The 16208-nt window shown below is 51.7% G+C and overlaps 7 protein-coding genes across 10 annotated transcripts; 5 read left to right on the plus strand and 2 right to left on the minus strand.

Annotated features, from left to right (window-relative positions):
- The first annotated feature begins 1289 nt into the window (after window positions 1–1289).
- On the plus strand, window positions 1290–3486 carry TrAFT101_004455 (uncharacterized protein). 2 transcript variants are annotated; one of them, XM_066127174.1, is made up of 3 exons: window positions 1290–2121; window positions 2175–2253; window positions 2319–3486. In XM_066127174.1, exons 2-3 carry the CDS (start codon window positions 2178–2180, stop codon window positions 3134–3136), a joined length of 894 nt encoding a protein of 297 aa, XP_065983283.1. In that variant the 5' UTR covers window positions 1290–2121; window positions 2175–2177; the 3' UTR covers window positions 3137–3486. The 2 variants fall into 2 exon arrangements, with proteins under 2 accessions (XP_065983283.1, XP_024765749.2); XM_024907195.2 differs by lacking the exon at window positions 2175–2253 and having other exon boundaries at window positions 1742–2010.
- Window positions 3487–4426: 940 nt separating this feature from the next.
- SSP1 (protein kinase ssp1) lies at window positions 4427–6055 on the plus strand (the record flags this gene model as incomplete). The annotated part of the gene is made up of 5 exons (XM_024901627.2): window positions 4427–4443; window positions 4978–5200; window positions 5364–5627; window positions 5727–5983; window positions 6046–6055. 5 exons carry the CDS (start codon window positions 4427–4429, stop codon window positions 6053–6055), a joined length of 771 nt encoding a protein of 256 aa, XP_024765748.2.
- A 432-nt stretch (window positions 6056–6487) lies between these two features.
- On the minus strand, window positions 6488–8980 carry TrAFT101_004457 (uncharacterized protein). Of its 3 annotated transcripts, XM_024901626.2 has the most exons (3): window positions 8531–8980; window positions 8352–8463; window positions 6488–8291 (listed from the first exon to the last, which is right to left on the minus strand). In XM_024901626.2, the coding sequence occupies exons 1-3, from the start codon at window positions 8780–8782 to the stop codon at window positions 6868–6870; spliced, it is 1788 nt and encodes a 595-aa protein (XP_024765747.1). In that variant the 5' UTR covers window positions 8783–8980; the 3' UTR covers window positions 6488–6867. The 3 variants fall into 3 exon arrangements, with proteins under 3 accessions (XP_024765747.1, XP_065983285.1, XP_065983284.1); XM_066127175.1 differs by having other exon boundaries at window positions 6488–8463; XM_066127176.1 differs by having other exon boundaries at window positions 8352–8980.
- A 1344-nt stretch (window positions 8981–10324) lies between these two features.
- TrAFT101_004458 (uncharacterized protein) lies at window positions 10325–10531 on the plus strand (the record flags this gene model as incomplete). Its single annotated transcript, XM_066127177.1, has 1 exon — window positions 10325–10531. One exon carries the CDS (start codon window positions 10325–10327, stop codon window positions 10529–10531), a length of 207 nt encoding a protein of 68 aa, XP_065983286.1.
- A 441-nt stretch (window positions 10532–10972) lies between these two features.
- TrAFT101_004459 (uncharacterized protein) lies at window positions 10973–12858 on the plus strand (the record flags this gene model as incomplete). Its single annotated transcript, XM_024909220.2, has 5 exons — window positions 10973–11160; window positions 11230–11509; window positions 11573–11784; window positions 11859–12126; window positions 12184–12858. 5 exons carry the CDS (start codon window positions 10973–10975, stop codon window positions 12856–12858), a joined length of 1623 nt encoding a protein of 540 aa, XP_024765746.2.
- Window positions 12859–13769: 911 nt separating this feature from the next.
- Window positions 13770–14594, plus strand: TrAFT101_004460 (uncharacterized protein). The gene is made up of 2 exons (XM_066127178.1): window positions 13770–14366; window positions 14419–14594. Exons 1-2 carry the CDS (start codon window positions 13903–13905, stop codon window positions 14423–14425), a joined length of 471 nt encoding a protein of 156 aa, XP_065983287.1. The 5' UTR covers window positions 13770–13902; the 3' UTR covers window positions 14426–14594.
- An 87-nt stretch (window positions 14595–14681) lies between these two features.
- TrAFT101_004461 (uncharacterized protein) lies at window positions 14682–15705 on the minus strand (the record flags this gene model as incomplete). Its single annotated transcript, XM_024902953.2, has 3 exons — window positions 14682–15383; window positions 15455–15606; window positions 15672–15705. 3 exons carry the CDS (start codon window positions 15703–15705, stop codon window positions 14682–14684), a joined length of 888 nt encoding a protein of 295 aa, XP_024765744.1.
- Between the last annotated feature and the right edge of the window lie 503 nt (window positions 15706–16208).

Raw genomic sequence — 16208 nt, forward strand, 5'->3', positions numbered from 1 at the left:
AGAGAGTATGCGGAAGTGGAATAAGCCGAGATTGACGGCTGTGGTCCAGGCAGATAATTTGCAATCTGCAGTGGGTACGTATCCCTGGTAGCGTGGCGCTAGGCGCTAGCAGTGACTTGCTGGAGGCTCGCCGAAGCTTTGGCGAATGCGCTGTGCTGTGCTGTGCTGTCTGGTGCTTGTAGCAGCTAACACAGCAGCTTAGAGCGCCTTGCGGGTAGGTTGGGTGAGTTAGGCGGTCGACAGAGCCTGAAATTAGGAAGTCGGGTTCAATTTCTCTTTTTGCCTGTTGGGCCTTGGGCGGTGAGGAAAAGTTTGCGGAACCGCGATATTCAAGGCAGTAGAGGGGAAAAAAAAAGGAAATCGAGGAGTGTTGAACAAAAATGCTGAGCGACGCTGCTGCAATAGCAGATGCTTGGCCGGAGGATAGTTGCGTACTTGTATCTTCCTTTCTTTTAGCGTCTTAGGTCTGATTTGACGAGCAACCAGGCGTGAGAGAGTAGAGCGTAGAGCGTAGAGTGCTTGCGTGTCGGATATGTTTTGTCCTGTTTGTTTTGGGGGTTTGGGTTTGCGAAGAGTTGCGCAGAAGAGGTGTGCGGTTGATGGTGTTGGGGGCTCGCAGAGTATTAAACCGACCAAGAAGGTTCACCTTCTGATGGCCTGATCGGCTCGGGGCGCTTTGCAGACCTCCAGGTGCGCCATACCAGAGGTACCGAGGGCGTGCGTACTCTGTACCCCATGCAGCGCCGTGTCTGCGTGCCAGCGTCGGCCACAATGGCAGACGCCCAAAGTCAAGTGAGAAGCCCCGTTGTAACCCGGTATAGGCGCATGTAGCTGCATGTCGGGCGTGACCAGCTGCCACACACTGCGAGCGCTAGTAGCGTGTACCTTGCAGTGCAGGCAGCCACACAGAGACAACGGCGATGACTTTGCAAGTTCAATTCCTAGCCTCATCATGATGAGTCAAATGGAGGCCGCCTATGTAAAAGTCTACGAAACTATTAATCTGACCTTGCTTTTGCCTTTAGAGGCGGTCGCTTTGAACTTTGTCTGTTTGTTTTGCAAAGCACGAGGCGTCGTGTTCGTCGGCATGGTGACGGCGATGCGTGCCAAACATAGGGAGTGAAGCTCGTTCTGACCTGCACGTGGACGTTTAAGAGAAGCCTCCAGTCGGTAGGATGATAGACACCAACCCCCACAGTGATGCGAGCATGGTCAGGACTCCATCTGCATGTACAGTAGTAGCAGGTGTATGTTTTCTACAGCCAAGATTACCCTCACAATCGCTGGATTCGTCCTAGGAGCCGAGCAGCCATGACTCGCTTCGAGTGTTTGGCTTCACATCACTCGCATATATCCGGCCGGATTCTAGCACAATGCGCTGCTAACTGACCACATCAATGGGCTGAAACTCGACACCGCGAAAACGAGTTGGCATTGACATTGAGTCTACCGCTGGAATACTAACCCAACGGCGTTTCTGAATCTCAGATCCAGCCAATACGCCGTTACCAGAATCAAGATGGCGAATACGACCTGCCTTACCCGGGATACACGCGATTCGCTCAACTTCCGGCGTTGCTAATCACACCACCGCCGGGAGACGGCTGCAGCATATCCGCTGCTTCCACGGTATACGTGCATTCAAGAAGCGCTCGGCTATTGAAAAGCGCGAGCAAGGGTTGTAGATGTCTTGTGTCCACATTTTTACATGCATCTGCTATATTAAATGTCGATATTACTTGTACCCAGGGTGCGGCGTAAGGCAGGTAGCATTTCGCGATGCCCACACGCACCTACATAGCTGTATATGTATGCAGAGATAATGATTCAGGCTACAGGCTACATGTACTATTCCGCACATGCCGCACATTTATAGAATCCTACTCTCGCACCGCCGATGCATCATCTTACTGCAGGCTGCATCATCTCACAGCAGGCTGCGTCTTGGCATGGCCAGGCCGGGCTTATTCGGACACCGTTTGCGTTTTCATGCAGATATCCATTTAGTAGGTATGTACATGTACCCAGACTCGGCGTTTTTGTGATGAAGGTAGCTGGCAGACCTTGGTTAAGGCTGGAGCTATTGTGCTCCCACCTTCTTGCGGCCCGTGTATCGGACTTGTGAGTACTCGCCGCTCCTCGTATCAATATGTCTGTTAACTCTTCATACAAAGGGAATGGGCTTGCTGGAGGATGGCGAGTGTGGAATTTCCGCATCAAATCGGAACTTCAAGGGGCGGCTCAGGTCAAGACGTATGTTGTCCTCCTGTTGTGTTTTCAATGATTGTTGACCCTTTCAGAGCACTAATGGCGACAAGTTGCGCATGCCTATCTTGGTAGCCCCGAGGTTGTAGCTGCGAGCGTCCTGAATGGCGTTTTGTCAGGTCCTGGCACGTATAAGGTGCCGGAGAACTATTCTGGCGTAGAATACGATTACGGCACGGGAGAACCCGAGACTACCGACAGCAAGCTCAGCCATGCTCTTGAGCAACCCGAGTCTCTCATCGACAGAGTTCAGACGGCTGCTCCTACCGGCGATGACGCCGCACAGCCAGCCACAAAGATTCTCCCGGGTTTTCCCACGAACATCAGCGGTGAGATTGTATTTGCTAATGCTGACAACCTGGACAGCGATAATATGTATGCTGGCAAGTATACGTATCAAGACGATATGACGAGGGAAGGCATGGCAGCGGTTTGCATGGAGAACTATGACCCTGAGTTCAGATCAATCGCAAAGCCTAACGACATTCTCGTCTCTGGATTTAATTTCGGGTGCGGTTCCTCGAGAGAGCAAGCCGCAACGGCTCTTCTCGCCAAGGAAATCCCACTTGTCGTTGCGGGCAGCTTCTCTAACATCTTTGTCCGGAACGGCATCAATAATGCGTTGCCTTGCCTGGAACTACCACGTTTAGTGGAGCGTCTCCGTACAGTATTCCCCAGCAAAATACCTACCCGACGTACAGGCTGGACCCTAACATGGGATATTGCGCGGAGCGTTATTAAGCTTCAGGAGGGAAAGAATGGAGAGGTCTGGGAGGAGAAGGTTGGAGAGTCCTCTGAGAACCTGCAGGAGATTATCGCAAAGGGCGGGCTAGTGGGATGGATCAAACATGAGCTTGCGAAAGCTCCCTAAATACTGACAATTAACACTGATATAAGCAAGGTTACTTGTGATCGTGAGCGAGACAATGGGCTGGGACTATAGGCGCTGTCTGACGGTCGTCGGGAGGGAAATAATGTGGACGCAAGGAGTATGGGGCAGTCAGCTCTGAGGATGGTCGAGAGAGGGAGGGAGAGAGGTCAAGAGTACATGTCGAGCGGGGGAATGGACGTCGGGGCTCATTATAAGCCAGACAGGTGGAACAGGATGGCAGGGTCAGGGCGGCGAGGGTGCGTTGCCCGATTGAGTGTGCCGCTAAACTAGAGGCAGCAGCAGCGTGTTTGCAATTACATCAAGATATTATCTTCAGTTGCTGGCATATCAAAGCTGCAATATCGATGAATTGAATGATTGCGTGAGGTAGGAACAAGTAGAGCCGGAGAATTCGAAACCGCATAGAAACGTATAGTAGCTGCTTAGATAGCTGGGCATGATGCTGAGCAGTGGTAGGATTGGCTTGTCATCAGTCAGCAGATGTCAGAATCCTAAAGTTAGCCTGCCCATTAAGGTGTTGCTACATGCTTGATAGAGAAAGCGAGTAAATAGCGGGGTGGCGGCTGGACCCGTCCGCTGGCTTCAACGTGGCATTGCACATTTCGCCTTTGTCTATAGCACGCCGGTTACCGGTGCATACCATGTAATATACCATGTCTCGACCTTGTATCAAGCGGTAGTTAGCCTGCCCATTAAGGTGTTGCTACATGCTTGATAGAGGTCCTAGTACGGCAGCAGCAGAAATCACGGACATGGCGCCATCTTCCGCTGCTCAGATACATACTATAGACGAGACTGTACGGCGGCTATGGATGACATAAAACCGCCGGGTTGCCCCAATTGGACACTTGCAGATGGGCGTTGAATCTGTGCCGTTGGTGCGGCGACAGGGAGCATGTACATGGCCCAGCAATGCTTCATCTTTGGCTCGACTTGACGGCGCCTGATTTGCACAGGCTGGCATTGACTGACTGACTGATGCTGCTCAATCCAAGCAAACCACGCCAGCTTCGGGCAGTCTCTGCCGCCCCTGGTGATCAAGTTCTCCTGCGCAAGCCTCGATCGCCGCTCCCATCGTGACCCCTCCCAGCCTGCTTAGGCCCTCTGAGGCGTATCCCGTGATCATCCTGAACCTGGGCCGGGAATGACTCGCTCTTCTTGCTCCGACTGAGTGACTGAGCGCGCGACAGAAGCCCCCGTCTCGCCTCCCGTTGCCACCTCAACCCACGGTATATGGATATGCTTGACTGTGATTGAAGTACCTGATCCATGCCTGTATTACCAGCGTGAGTGAGACTGCACGCCTGTGCCATTCTTGTACAAGCACCAAAATGTGTGAACAGACGCCGCCCTAGGCACCGTTTCAGCAAAGTTGTACCGCTAAAACGTCGGTGCCCCTCCCCCTAACGCCTCCGGCGCCCAGGGCCAATCGAGTGCTGGAACCAGAGCCCCGCGGCCGTGGGTCTTCCCCCTTCAGCGCCCCCCCCAAATGGCCTGGCAAGGCTCAATTCCAGCGTCCCAGAGCCAAGGTTGCGTCCGCCGGGCTGCCATTGAACGTCATCAGGGCCACGCTAGCCACTCCCATCCCGCCCTCTGGCCCAGTTCTTGGATTGGTGTTTGATTGCGTGTAATCGAATCGAATCAGGCCGAGTCAAAGCAAGTCGAATCAAATCAAATCACAACAAAGCAAAGCATCCATCACTATCAAACCAAGCCCATCCATCTATTCACGCACTCCTGGGCTGCGCCTCGGCTGCATCTGTATTTGTACCGCTCGCCTCCCGCCGCTCCCCAGCCTACTTATACCAACTCCCTTCTAGCCTCTCCCCGCAGAAGCGAAAGCGCAAGCTTGCATCTGGATCCATCCTCATTGGCTCCACGCGGACTGCAAAAGCTCCATCCACCAAAGCTGTTGTTTGCTACCTTCGCAAACTCCACCTGCAAGAGACTCTCTCCCGCCTTGCCTGCATTGACTGCGACGACAGAGCACCTCTTCAGACCAAGCCAAGCCAAACCAAGCAGCAAACGAACTTGATCACAATGGTACGTCTGTCCAAGCAGAGAAAGGGCGGCCTTGCGGTGGTATTCCACACTACCTAGCTCTTTGCTGTTGTCTGCCCCCCCTCCAGGCGTCAGCTCTCGACTCTGCTGAGAACCGCCGAAAGAGAAGCAATATGCTAACTCACGCACCATTGCCTCGCCACAGTCTGAAACCGGTCTCCCTCCAAACTGGGAGGTTCGACACTCCAACTCCAAGAACCTGCCCTACTACTTCAACTCGGTCGAGCGAACCTCACGATGGGAGCCTCCGGCGGGCACCGACAGCGAGAAGCTTAAGCACTACATGGCTGCCCACCACAGTGCTGGTTCGCGACCCGGAGCCGTCCCAGGCGTCCCCGAGGGCAAGATTCGAGCTGCCCACCTCCTAGTCAAGCACCGAGATAGTCGGCGGCCGAGCAGCTGGCGCGAGGTACGAGATGATATATAACATACCTTTACAGCCAGCATACAGTTTTGGTTAGGTAGAAGAGGAGCTGACAGTGGCATTTTGCTTCCTTCCCCAATATAGGCTGAAATCACACGAACCAAGGAAGAGGCCATGGAGATCATCAAGGGCCACGAGCAGACCATCCGATCTGGCGCCTCTACGCTTGGCGACCTTGCGCCCACAGAGTCCGACTGCTCCTCTGCCCGCAAGCGTGGCGATTTGGGCTACTTTGGCCGTGGCGAGATGCAAAAGGAATTTGAAGATGTGGCCTTTACGCTCAAGGTGGGAGAGCTGAGTGATGTTGTCTCGACGGCGAGCGGCCTGCACTTGATTGAAAGGTATGTATGTCCCCATGCTAGAAGAGTTGGCATAATGTAATGCTGACATTTATCGGTATTAGGTTGGAGTAAGTTGTTAGTCAGACGTTTACTGCGCAAACGAAGAATGTAATATACGAATATATATATTAAAAAAAAAAAGAAAAGGGGAGGGAGAAGGAGAAAGATAGGAAGTAGGTGGAATGATACGAATGAAATGCAAGGATAATCTCGAACATCAATTTCTCAAGCCCCCAGAAGAGGAAAAAAAAATATAAGAAGAAGAATCAACACTGGATAGTAGTATCTCAATCACTGTAGGCGGCGCTGGATAAGTAGCAAAAAGAAAGGCACCATCGCTGGTAAAAGCAAAAAAAAACATCGTTTTTGATCCTGATCTCATATGAACTTTCGCTTTATGCTATGCTGCTCTGTCGAAGATGCCCCGTTGACTTTTGGAGTAACATCTTCAATAAAGGAGAAAGGAGATTTCACTGCAGTTCATTGCCATACCCTTGAACACCGCTGTTTCATGGTTTTGTTTTCTATCGTTCTAATTTACAAGTGTAATATTTTATGCAGAGTTGATACAAGAAACTGGCCGTCAAAGCGAGGCCCCCCATGCATGATACATGTAGAACAAAATAAATAAAGATGCTAAATATTACACAATTTCTCGCTGTTCTCTTTCATTATGGTCTCTCTCTCTCTTTTTTTTTCTTTCTTTCTTTATATGCCTTTTCGCGTTTGGTTATTTTGCTTTCATCTTGTTTTTAAATGGTATCCAGAAACAACAATTTCATTTTCCCCCAAAGAGAGAAAAGAGAGAGAGAGAGCATTGTAATCGAGTAGAAAACCAAAAAATAAAAAAAAAATAAAAAAAGAGATTGCCCTCGTGACCATTGTCATCGGCTCGCCAAGCTGATGAGTATGCTTTTAAACGGCTCCACCGTCGTAAACACCACAGTCATTACGCCAAAGACCATCATCGACAGGGCTGCATATGGTGCGGCGCGGCTTCGTGTTTCGTAGAGATAAGATACGCCCATTGCGGCGCCGTTGATGCCGATGGCTATGCCTGCGGCGACAGTGACGGGGCTGTCTGTTGTGGAGGCGGTTTGGTGCCACGACTTGGGGAAGAAGGATATTGCCCTGTTGGTGTCGAGAGAGATAAGATGGCCATTTAGGGGTGGTTGTATGGGTGAACGTTCATTAGTGATCATTGTCTCATGAGTTGTAGTTGGAACTGTCGTTGTCTCGTCGTCTTCATGGCTGCTCACTCCCAACTTTTCCAAGATAAAGGGATATAGTAGCTGCCCCAGTATGCCATTGCTCACTACGAGCATCGCATTGACTGGGCTGTTCCCACCAATCGCCTCTGTAGCAGGCTTCGCCAAGGCGAGTGTTGTGCTTCTGGCGGCGAAGCTGAGAGCCTCAGATTCATGGAGACCTATAGCTCGACTAGCGATAACAGAGATGAAGACGTTGCCTGCTGCGGCTATAGTGCATAGTATTATGGAGAGGAGGCCGGCAATGCTAAAGATTTGGAGGCGACATTCCGAGAGCTTGAAGCCCCATACAAGAATGCCGCATTCGAGTATCGAGAGCGCAGTGTCGCCAGCGCCAAACCAGCCAGTTGGGTTATTAGGTATCCGGACGCCATTGACGGCAGATATCCAGATGGCATAGAGAGGAGTGCCTCCGCTGAATGTCTTCAATGTCCTGGTAAGGCCATTGGATCCTAAAACCGAGGCTTTGGCCCTGGTGTATCCCGTCATAAGCAGCGTGGTTACGAGGACGGGATTCATCATTGTCGCTAGGCCACGCTTTAATGGAAGAGAAAAGCTGCAGAACTGAGAGTGTTTAAAAGCGCGTTGAGATCGGACAGAGGATATCCAGATGAACCAGAGGATGAAGCCGTCTAGGGGACGCTCCTCGTGGGCGGCAACGGCCAAGGGCAAGCCGATAGTGAAGACGAGAGTGAGTGAGAGTAGAATCGGGTAGTGTCGTGATAGGAAGCTCCAAGTGGAGGATTCATAGTCATCATTGCAAGACGGCGCAGTTTGCCCGTTTTGACCTGTTTGCCTCTCGGAATCTGCAATCCTCGAGCACGAGGGCCTGCTTTGTGTTTGTGTAGCTGGTTGGTTCTGAACGTCTTCAAAATCGGCCGAGCTGATCTCTTCGTCAAAGGACGACGACGGCGCAATGCTCTTTTCTGAGCTAAATGAGCCTTTTCTTGAAGTTTCTGGCGGTACTAGTTTTGTGATTCCGCTGAGGGCCACGACGGAAAAGAAAAACACGGTCATCCAAGACACAATATTGGTCGCAACTAGGACGGCCAAAAGTAAGTCAACCATCAGCAGTATCACAATCCAGTCATCTCACTCACTGAATGAGCCAATCACCCTCCCAACTTCGCCGCCATTGAGCATCTCGTCTTGGTCCAGCATGATCATCGGCACAGAGAATCCCGCTCCCAAATGAGCATTGATAAAGTCAACCTAAACAACACCGCACGTGAATCAGCACAGCAAACAAACACCAAGGGAGCACCATGTCGTCACGAACCCTTGCCTTGAGCCACCTCCGATAGAAGGCATCCGTCTTCTTCCATATCGCCCAGCTCGCCGTGCTCACAGCAAAAACCAGCAACATGCCGACGATAGTCGAGAAGAACTCGAGCCTTGCCGAAGCCAATGTCCGACTCAGGCCCCAAATCAGCAGCTCACTCGTTAAGCAAATCGCTGCAACCAGCAAATATCCGGCTCCTCCAGCAATGGCCTTGTTCCAGCGAAGCCGCCAGACGCCTGTGCCGGTCATATCTCTCGGAGATTTCGTTGCGAAACAGAGGATGACGGAACTGCGGCACCTTGATGGAAAATCGAGGGTTCTTGTGTGATAGCTCGGGGAGAATTTTTATTGTCTTGCTTTGGTCTATTTCTCCGACCAGCTGTCAGTTTGGGGTGGTTTCTCTCTCAGACAGCTGATGGCAGGCGGTCAAGACGGCAGGGCTACTTCCTTGTTGTCTCTCAATGACATACAGAGATCAAGAAATACTTGGCATTGTGTGACGGACATGGCAGAGCAGCAGAGGAGTGAATGTGGATGTGAATGTAAGCCATTTGGGCATGATATGATGAAGGACCCCTGACCTCTACGCATCTTGAATTACGTATCTGGGTGCATCACGCCTGGTCACAGCATCATTGCCGGCGCAGAGCGTTTAGACTGATTCCGCATACGAGTCTCTGCAGAGCCAGCTGGCCATCCGAAGATCATGGAGTCACAGCGCCGGCAGAAGCTGGATATCGACATCATTACCCGCCGGTCATCCCAAATGTCGTCTCCAAGTGCCCATGATCAGTGGCAAGCCGCAGTACTGTGCCGCAAGCATTGCCTCGTTGAGGGCCGCCAGGAGACGCCGAACCGTCCTGGCAGAGCGACAAGACTTGGCCGGTCTTTGCAACTCGGCAGATCAGGGGACGGGCTTCGATGTAGGTGGCCGAAGTGTGAGACATGTGTCCTACATCCGGAGAGACTTGATCCACCTCGGACGCATACCGGGCTGAAGACGCCGAGTTGCGACAGAACTGCCGTCTCTATTGCTTTCCATGCTCTTTATTCCGACAAACAGATGGAAGAGACAGAGGTATTTATTACCAAGATAAGGCGCCATACCTGGCTGTCAACGACAGATAGCGGTGCTCGCATGGCTTGCAGCGATGGGCATGCATCACTACTTAGTCAGGCCTGGAGGATATCTCCGAGTGGCCATTTCCATCGTTCGAGACGACGCCGTTGCCCTCGCGGAGAAATGCAGTATCACATAGTGCAAGTTACAGTTTCTCGATATGGTGTGCTTATCCTTGAGATACGAGTCCAGGGCGCCGAAATCTCATTGCCGCTCGGGGCGATCCGCTGCCCTGGGGTCATGTTCGTTTGGACCAGCTAGATAGCATCCGGGAAAGATACTGCGAGTCCCCTCCTCTACCGTTCTTTTTTCTTCTCATCTTCAATACAAACGGAATTCGGATGACACAGAGTGGGGATCGACGTTTCTCGGGTCACGGCACTGGCGGCTGCAAGACGTTGGACGAAATCAATACATGCAATGCAGTTCCAATAGTAGAGACGAGCTGGAGCTTGGAAACCGACGGCAAGCTGAGCCTCGCTGTTCTGCGCTGGGTAGACCTGGCGCCCAGGACAACACGGAAATATGCATTCCTATTCCGTGAGTCTGGTTGCTGGCATAAGAACGAGGAAGCTGGAAGGCGAGGAATCTCTTGAAGATATCACTGGACCCAAGTTTACGGCGTATAAATGTTTGGTTATAAGGTTATACATCAATAGCGGCCCTTCATAATGCCGAGCACCAGCACCGCACCTGTCAGGCGGCTGTGGCGCATCCAAGGTGTTGGCAGCATGCAGCTCAAGCTAGCTACAGGGGCTGCTACGGGGCGCGACATCGTGGCTTTAGAGGGGCCCTCGGGCGCTTGGGGCCTAATCATGAACCCCTGGAATAATTATCCCGAATTGAGACCCAAGGGGACCCGAAACCACCGCAGGTAGCACCGCATGCTTCGTGCCTGGGATGCAAAGGCCATCGAGACGCTCTCAGCGATCACAACTATCGCACAGCGCCCGCAGCTGTCGAATGGAGAGCGTGTGATTATCGATACGCGAATACGAATTGATCTGCCAGCTGCAGCTTTCAACTGAGCGAGCGTTGCACGACCTCGGCGCGAACAGACTGCGAGCTGCGAAAAGAGGACTCACTTGGGGAAGCATCCTCTGGGAGCTCATTTTACGGCCCAGCATCAACGGGCTGGAAGCCTGTGGAGCATTGAGCCGGTATAATTCAGAGACAAAACAACATTGGGAAGCTTTCTACAAAACAGACAGTGTGCTTGAACTCTTTGTCTTGTCCTTCCCTTTCTTCTCCCCCCCTCACCCACACGGCTCCTTGTACGACCGATTCTCTACAAGGCGGACTTTTCTGGAAGACTCACAATGGATCTGGAGACCAGGGTGCAAGCTGAAGCCCTTCTGTTGAAGGCTGCCCGCACGTATGGCGTCCAAGTGCGCAGGGATGAGGTTCAACAGCATCTCAGACACGACCACTACGGCGCCGCATTGGCTGAGTGGGCGAGTTTGCATCTCACGACCGATAATCTCCTGTCACCTGATGAGTTGGCAATGTACGTATGGAGACACAGCTTGCTCATGACAAGACAAAAACGCCGCTGACATGGTGATCCGTGATGTAGATACTCTACACTAGACAGGAACGGCCAGGTGGATATCCTGGCCAATCTCCACGACCTGTCCGAAGTACAAGGCGTTACCGAGGACGATATCAAAGTCGCCATTGATGAACTCAGGAGATCAACGGAGAGCATAACCAAGCAGAGCGAGACATTGCGTCAGCAACAAGATGCCCTATCGCGCCTGGTGAGAAGGCGTGCTGAGAACGATGCGCGCCGGCGGGATCTTGACCTGGACAGGCAAAGTAAAGCTGAGTCGGAGCGGCAACGAGCTGCCGCAGAGGTAACACTTTAAACACAAAGGAGCACGAGCGAGCTTTCTACTGACGATTGTAACCTTCATTAGGTGGAGGCAGCTTCTCAAAGTCTTGCCTTTCGCATTTCTGATCTTGAAGAGCAGGGAACGCAGGCTGGATCCAATCTCAAGGGCACTCTAGGCGATATATTTCGTGCCGATGATAAACTCTTGGCCAATTTACAGAAGCTGGGATGGGAGCTGGAGCAGCCAGACCCAGATGAAACGTCCAAGATTGACAAGCTGCGTGAGACATGTTCGCGGTTAGCCGCCCATACGACACCATCACGCTACACGGGAAAGAATTGTTTGCTAACCGCTGGGGGGGCCCTACCAGGCTGGTCAACATTACGGTTGAGACCGTTCGGGCCAAACTAGATACCACCTACATGGACACTCTTGTGGAAGCCGAGCGCTCGGGCCGCGTCCAGCCTTCGACGCATGACGAAGTCAAGGCTCTCGAGGCAGAGGTTGATTCTCTGCACTCGGAAATACTGTCTGTAGCCCAGATGTCTGTGGAACAGCAGCACCTTGAACAGGCTCTCCAAACCGTTTCTGCAGAAGGAGGCCAAAGTGCGATGCGCACGTCCAATGCCCTGGAATACGTCAGCGTCCATCCATTATTTCTGCCCACTGTATACGTTACTAACTTGATTCTTTAGATTAACAAATGCCTTGATCACTTGGTTGGTCGTCTTGATCAAATCCAAGGTCGCATTGAGACTCACTTGTCGCACCAGGCTGCCGCCGCGTCACTCATCTCCACCGCCAAGATGGAGATGGCCGTCGAGATTTTGCCGCCTGTGAAGCAGCCATCGTCATCTGCCCCGGCCTCAATTTTCCCCACATCTCCGAGCAAGAGTAGTAATACTCCTGCACGGAAGCACTCCAACACCGTTGGTTCCCACCACCACCGCCGTAGGTCGTCTGGTGTCGCGGACGAGCCTCCACTCGACACACTCATGTACGGTCTGTCGGTCCCTTCGTCAGTGTCTGAAGAAACCGACGGTAGGACACAGATAGTGGCTCTGTCGAAAATCCTCGAGGAGCGATCGAAGAAGACCGATGAGATTGCTCGAAATGCGCAGGAGACGTTTGAAATGGGTGCGCTGGCGCAGCTAAACGATACTCGGCTTGCCATCCAGTTGGTGCGGGACAGTGTGTTGGCTGAGAGTCCGTTCAATGAGCCGAGACTGGTTGATCCGGAGATTTCGGGCTCCATCACCCTTTTGGCGGCTGATGTGGAGGGTGCCAAAGACAGGCTATCGCTTGTTGAGGGCCAGAGAAGGGATCGCAAGAGCGAGAAGCGAGACGAGTTTGTCGAACGATGGGGATAGGGAGACTACGTGTATGTAGTGGAGATCATACAATGTTTTTTTTTCTTTCAATAATTGGCCTAAGCATTTTCATTTACGAAGAGTTTTTCGTTCCGACTATATCATGCCGCTACTAAAGTATCTATATGTAAAACAACACGACTTCAACCATTGTTGTGTCTCGAGAAGCTCAGAGCTATTCATCATACTCTCTCCACAGCCCCAACTCCTGCATTCTTCAATACAACCACCTAACCAACTACAGACCAAAATATTATTAATAAAGCAATAAGATCTGTCCAGGTAGGGTTTAAAGCCAACCTGTCAACGGAGTGTCAGCCCATGCTTCTGCGGGTAGATCCCGCCAAACCCGGGGATGCATGTACCTACTTCTCACAATGGTCGACACATTTGACAGGACGCGTACTTCGTACAAGGGCCTCCCCCCTCCGGTATGTATGAATCCGTCTGACCAACAATGCACGTTGGCCAATCGAGCAACGCTCAAATGGCCGTTCCAGGGCAAGGGATTTGATAGGCGCATTAACCGCGTAAGTCTGCAAACCCTGTCGCAGCACGTGTCTCCCGCATATCCCATGTCGACTTCAAGGAGGTGAGACCTTTGGAATAGCATAACAATGTGATATAAGCTGCATTGGAGTCCGCTTCTACTGTATTCATTCGGTTACTCCGGTACGTGATGCATGCAGTCAGCTTCCTTCACAGATGACACCCCCCGCTTCTTAGTTTGCTGCGTACATACTTGGTATGCATTAGGGGTGACTAATGTGCCACATATTGTCTTGTCATGGCCGCGGAAGCGCTTCCTAGGTGCCGGTGTCAAAGTAAGTATGGAGAACCTAATGCTGCTGCCTTCTGGGGGACCTGCAGTAGGATAGGATGTAGGTAATCGTAGATTGAAAGACTCAGATAACATTGTCTTATAATATGCCCACTACTCGATTCCATCCTATATTCACAAGATCTGATTTGTGTATCATATTCAAATAAGAAGAGACATAATCAAAGAAAGCAAGGGATACAAAAAAAAAAAAAACAATCACAATGCTCTCCGCCGGCATCCTCGAAAGTCGTCTCGACGCCCTCTACAACCAACTCGAAACCCTACGCCCCGACTCTTCCAACGACGAACTTGAAAGCTTTGCTGCCTTCTTCTCCGAAGACTGCGTCGTAAATTTCGAAAGCATGCGAGAGGCGAACGACCCTTCGCTCGGCAGAGAAGGCGTCGTCGCAAAACTGCGTGACGTTATGAAGCACCTGTACCTCGAGCGGCGGACTGTTGTCAGCCAGACGATTAGTGAATCTGAATCGCTTGTCTTCAGCGAAATGAGGAACAGATATAATGTGCACTCAGAGGTGTTGGACGATTTCCCGGAGACGCTCGTTGCGACATTTGACGACGAGGGCTTGATTACAAACTTCCGGTTGTATGGCTGCAGAAGTCATATCCTGATTATGATCCAAAAGGCGACTGGAGAGGGACCCTTTTCAGCGGAAGAAATGACAAAGTGAGTAGCATTCGTATAGCTCGCCATGCTGAAAGGATGAACTAATTATTAGATGGTAAATATACGCCTCACAGCTGTTCGTAGGCCGAACCTAGAAGCCAATCTCCAGAAAAAGGCCAATTACATTGCATTGCACGCGCAGAAGTGTGCACATTTCTGTATTTGGAAGCGATGATTGATATCTATTAAAGTCTAGCCATGTAGAGTATGAATTAGGTAGATAACGACCACCGAATTAAGTGAGACTCGGAATCAAAGTCATCCTTGTCTCTACACCTCAGTCCCAGTACTGACCACCGGTTTTTTGTCATCCACTTAAGCGTTGAATCGTCGGGCAATGCGAGAGAACTCGAAGCTTCGCTTGGCGTTGGCATTGAAACCGCAGCCAGTCTTGCCGTTCTGAGTCTGGGCGCCAACACCGGAGCAGACGGCACCGCCCTTGAGACCAGCGCAGCAACCAGAGGCACAGTCGGCATTGCTGAGGCAGATACCAGTAATGAACTGCTGGGCCTTGCCGTTGCCAAGGTTCTTGACACCAGCTGGGTCACCGACAGCGGTGTTGAAACCAGCGGGAATAGCAACACCGTTGCTAGCAGAGCCGGAGCTTGATCCAGAGTTTGAGCCAGAGCTTGAGCCGCTGTTGGAGTTGGACGCAGGGGCAGAAGAAGAGCCGCCGTTGGCATTGAAGCCACAGCCAGTCTTGCCGTTTTGAGTCTGAGCACCAACGCCAGAGCAGACAGCACCGCCGTTCAAGCCGGCGCAGCAGCCAGAGGCACAGTCGGCATCGCTGAGGCAGATACCAGTAATGAACTGCTGGGCCTTGCCGTTACCGAGGTTCTTGACACCAGCTGGGTCACCAACAGCGGTGTTGAATCCAGCGGGAACATTGGCAGAAGTGCCAGCGTTGGATGTAGAGCCAGAGTTTCCGCTGCCGGAAGAAGCACTGGGCTGAGGAGGAGCACCACCGTCACCAAAACCACAACCTGATTTCCCAGCCTGGAACTGGGCACCAATACCCTGGAAGAATTCGAGCATTAGTGGAACGGCCGGGGCTAGAAAATCGTTCGAAGAGAGACTAATAGACTTACAGAGCAAACACCACCACCGGCTATGAAAGCGCAGCAAGTCGAAGCGCAGTCCTTGCTAGACAAGCACTGGCCGCCAATGAATTGTCCACCTGCGCCATTTCCAACATTCTTGGCACCAGCAGGGTCGCCAAGGGCGTAGACTGAAAGAGCGACTATAATGCGGTATTAGAAAAAACAGACCCATCAACTTTCGGGATCCATGGGGTTGTCGACTTACAAGTAAGAGCTGAGGCGACTGACAAGCGAACCATTTTTGCGGTATTGTGTGTATAAAAAGATAGTGGTGAAAAGTTCCAAAAGAGAGAGAGAGAGCTGTAGTTGATTTCGTGTTTGAAAGAATTTACAAGACGAAGCAAGCGACACCAGGTCGAACTCTAAAGAAAGGAAGGTTGGGAAAAGAGGCACCTGGCCTGAAGGAGTGAAGAAAGTTGAGGTGTTGGTGACTGGGAAGTCGTGATGGTGATGGAGAGAAAGAAGAAGCAGGTATACCAGGTCCGGACTCGCGCTTCTTCTTATACTCGATGGACGAAAGCATGAATGACCCCCATCTTTCCTGTTCTTCTTCATTCATTCATTCAATCGTCTTGTTTCTTGGCGCTAAAACTTTGACTGAGCGTCTCAACTCCCTGCTCTTCGCGCGACTACCGAGAGCCGAATCAGATGCCACGGACAGACTCATAGCCAGGGGGCCCGAATCGCCCGAAACCAGGCGATGTTTGACATGTCATCTTGCTCGTCTATGCGCCTCAGGGGA

Source organism: Trichoderma asperellum, chromosome 2 (assembly GCF_020647865.1).
Source record: "Trichoderma asperellum chromosome 2, complete sequence".
Lineage (NCBI taxonomy): Eukaryota > Fungi > Ascomycota > Sordariomycetes > Hypocreales > Hypocreaceae > Trichoderma > Trichoderma asperellum.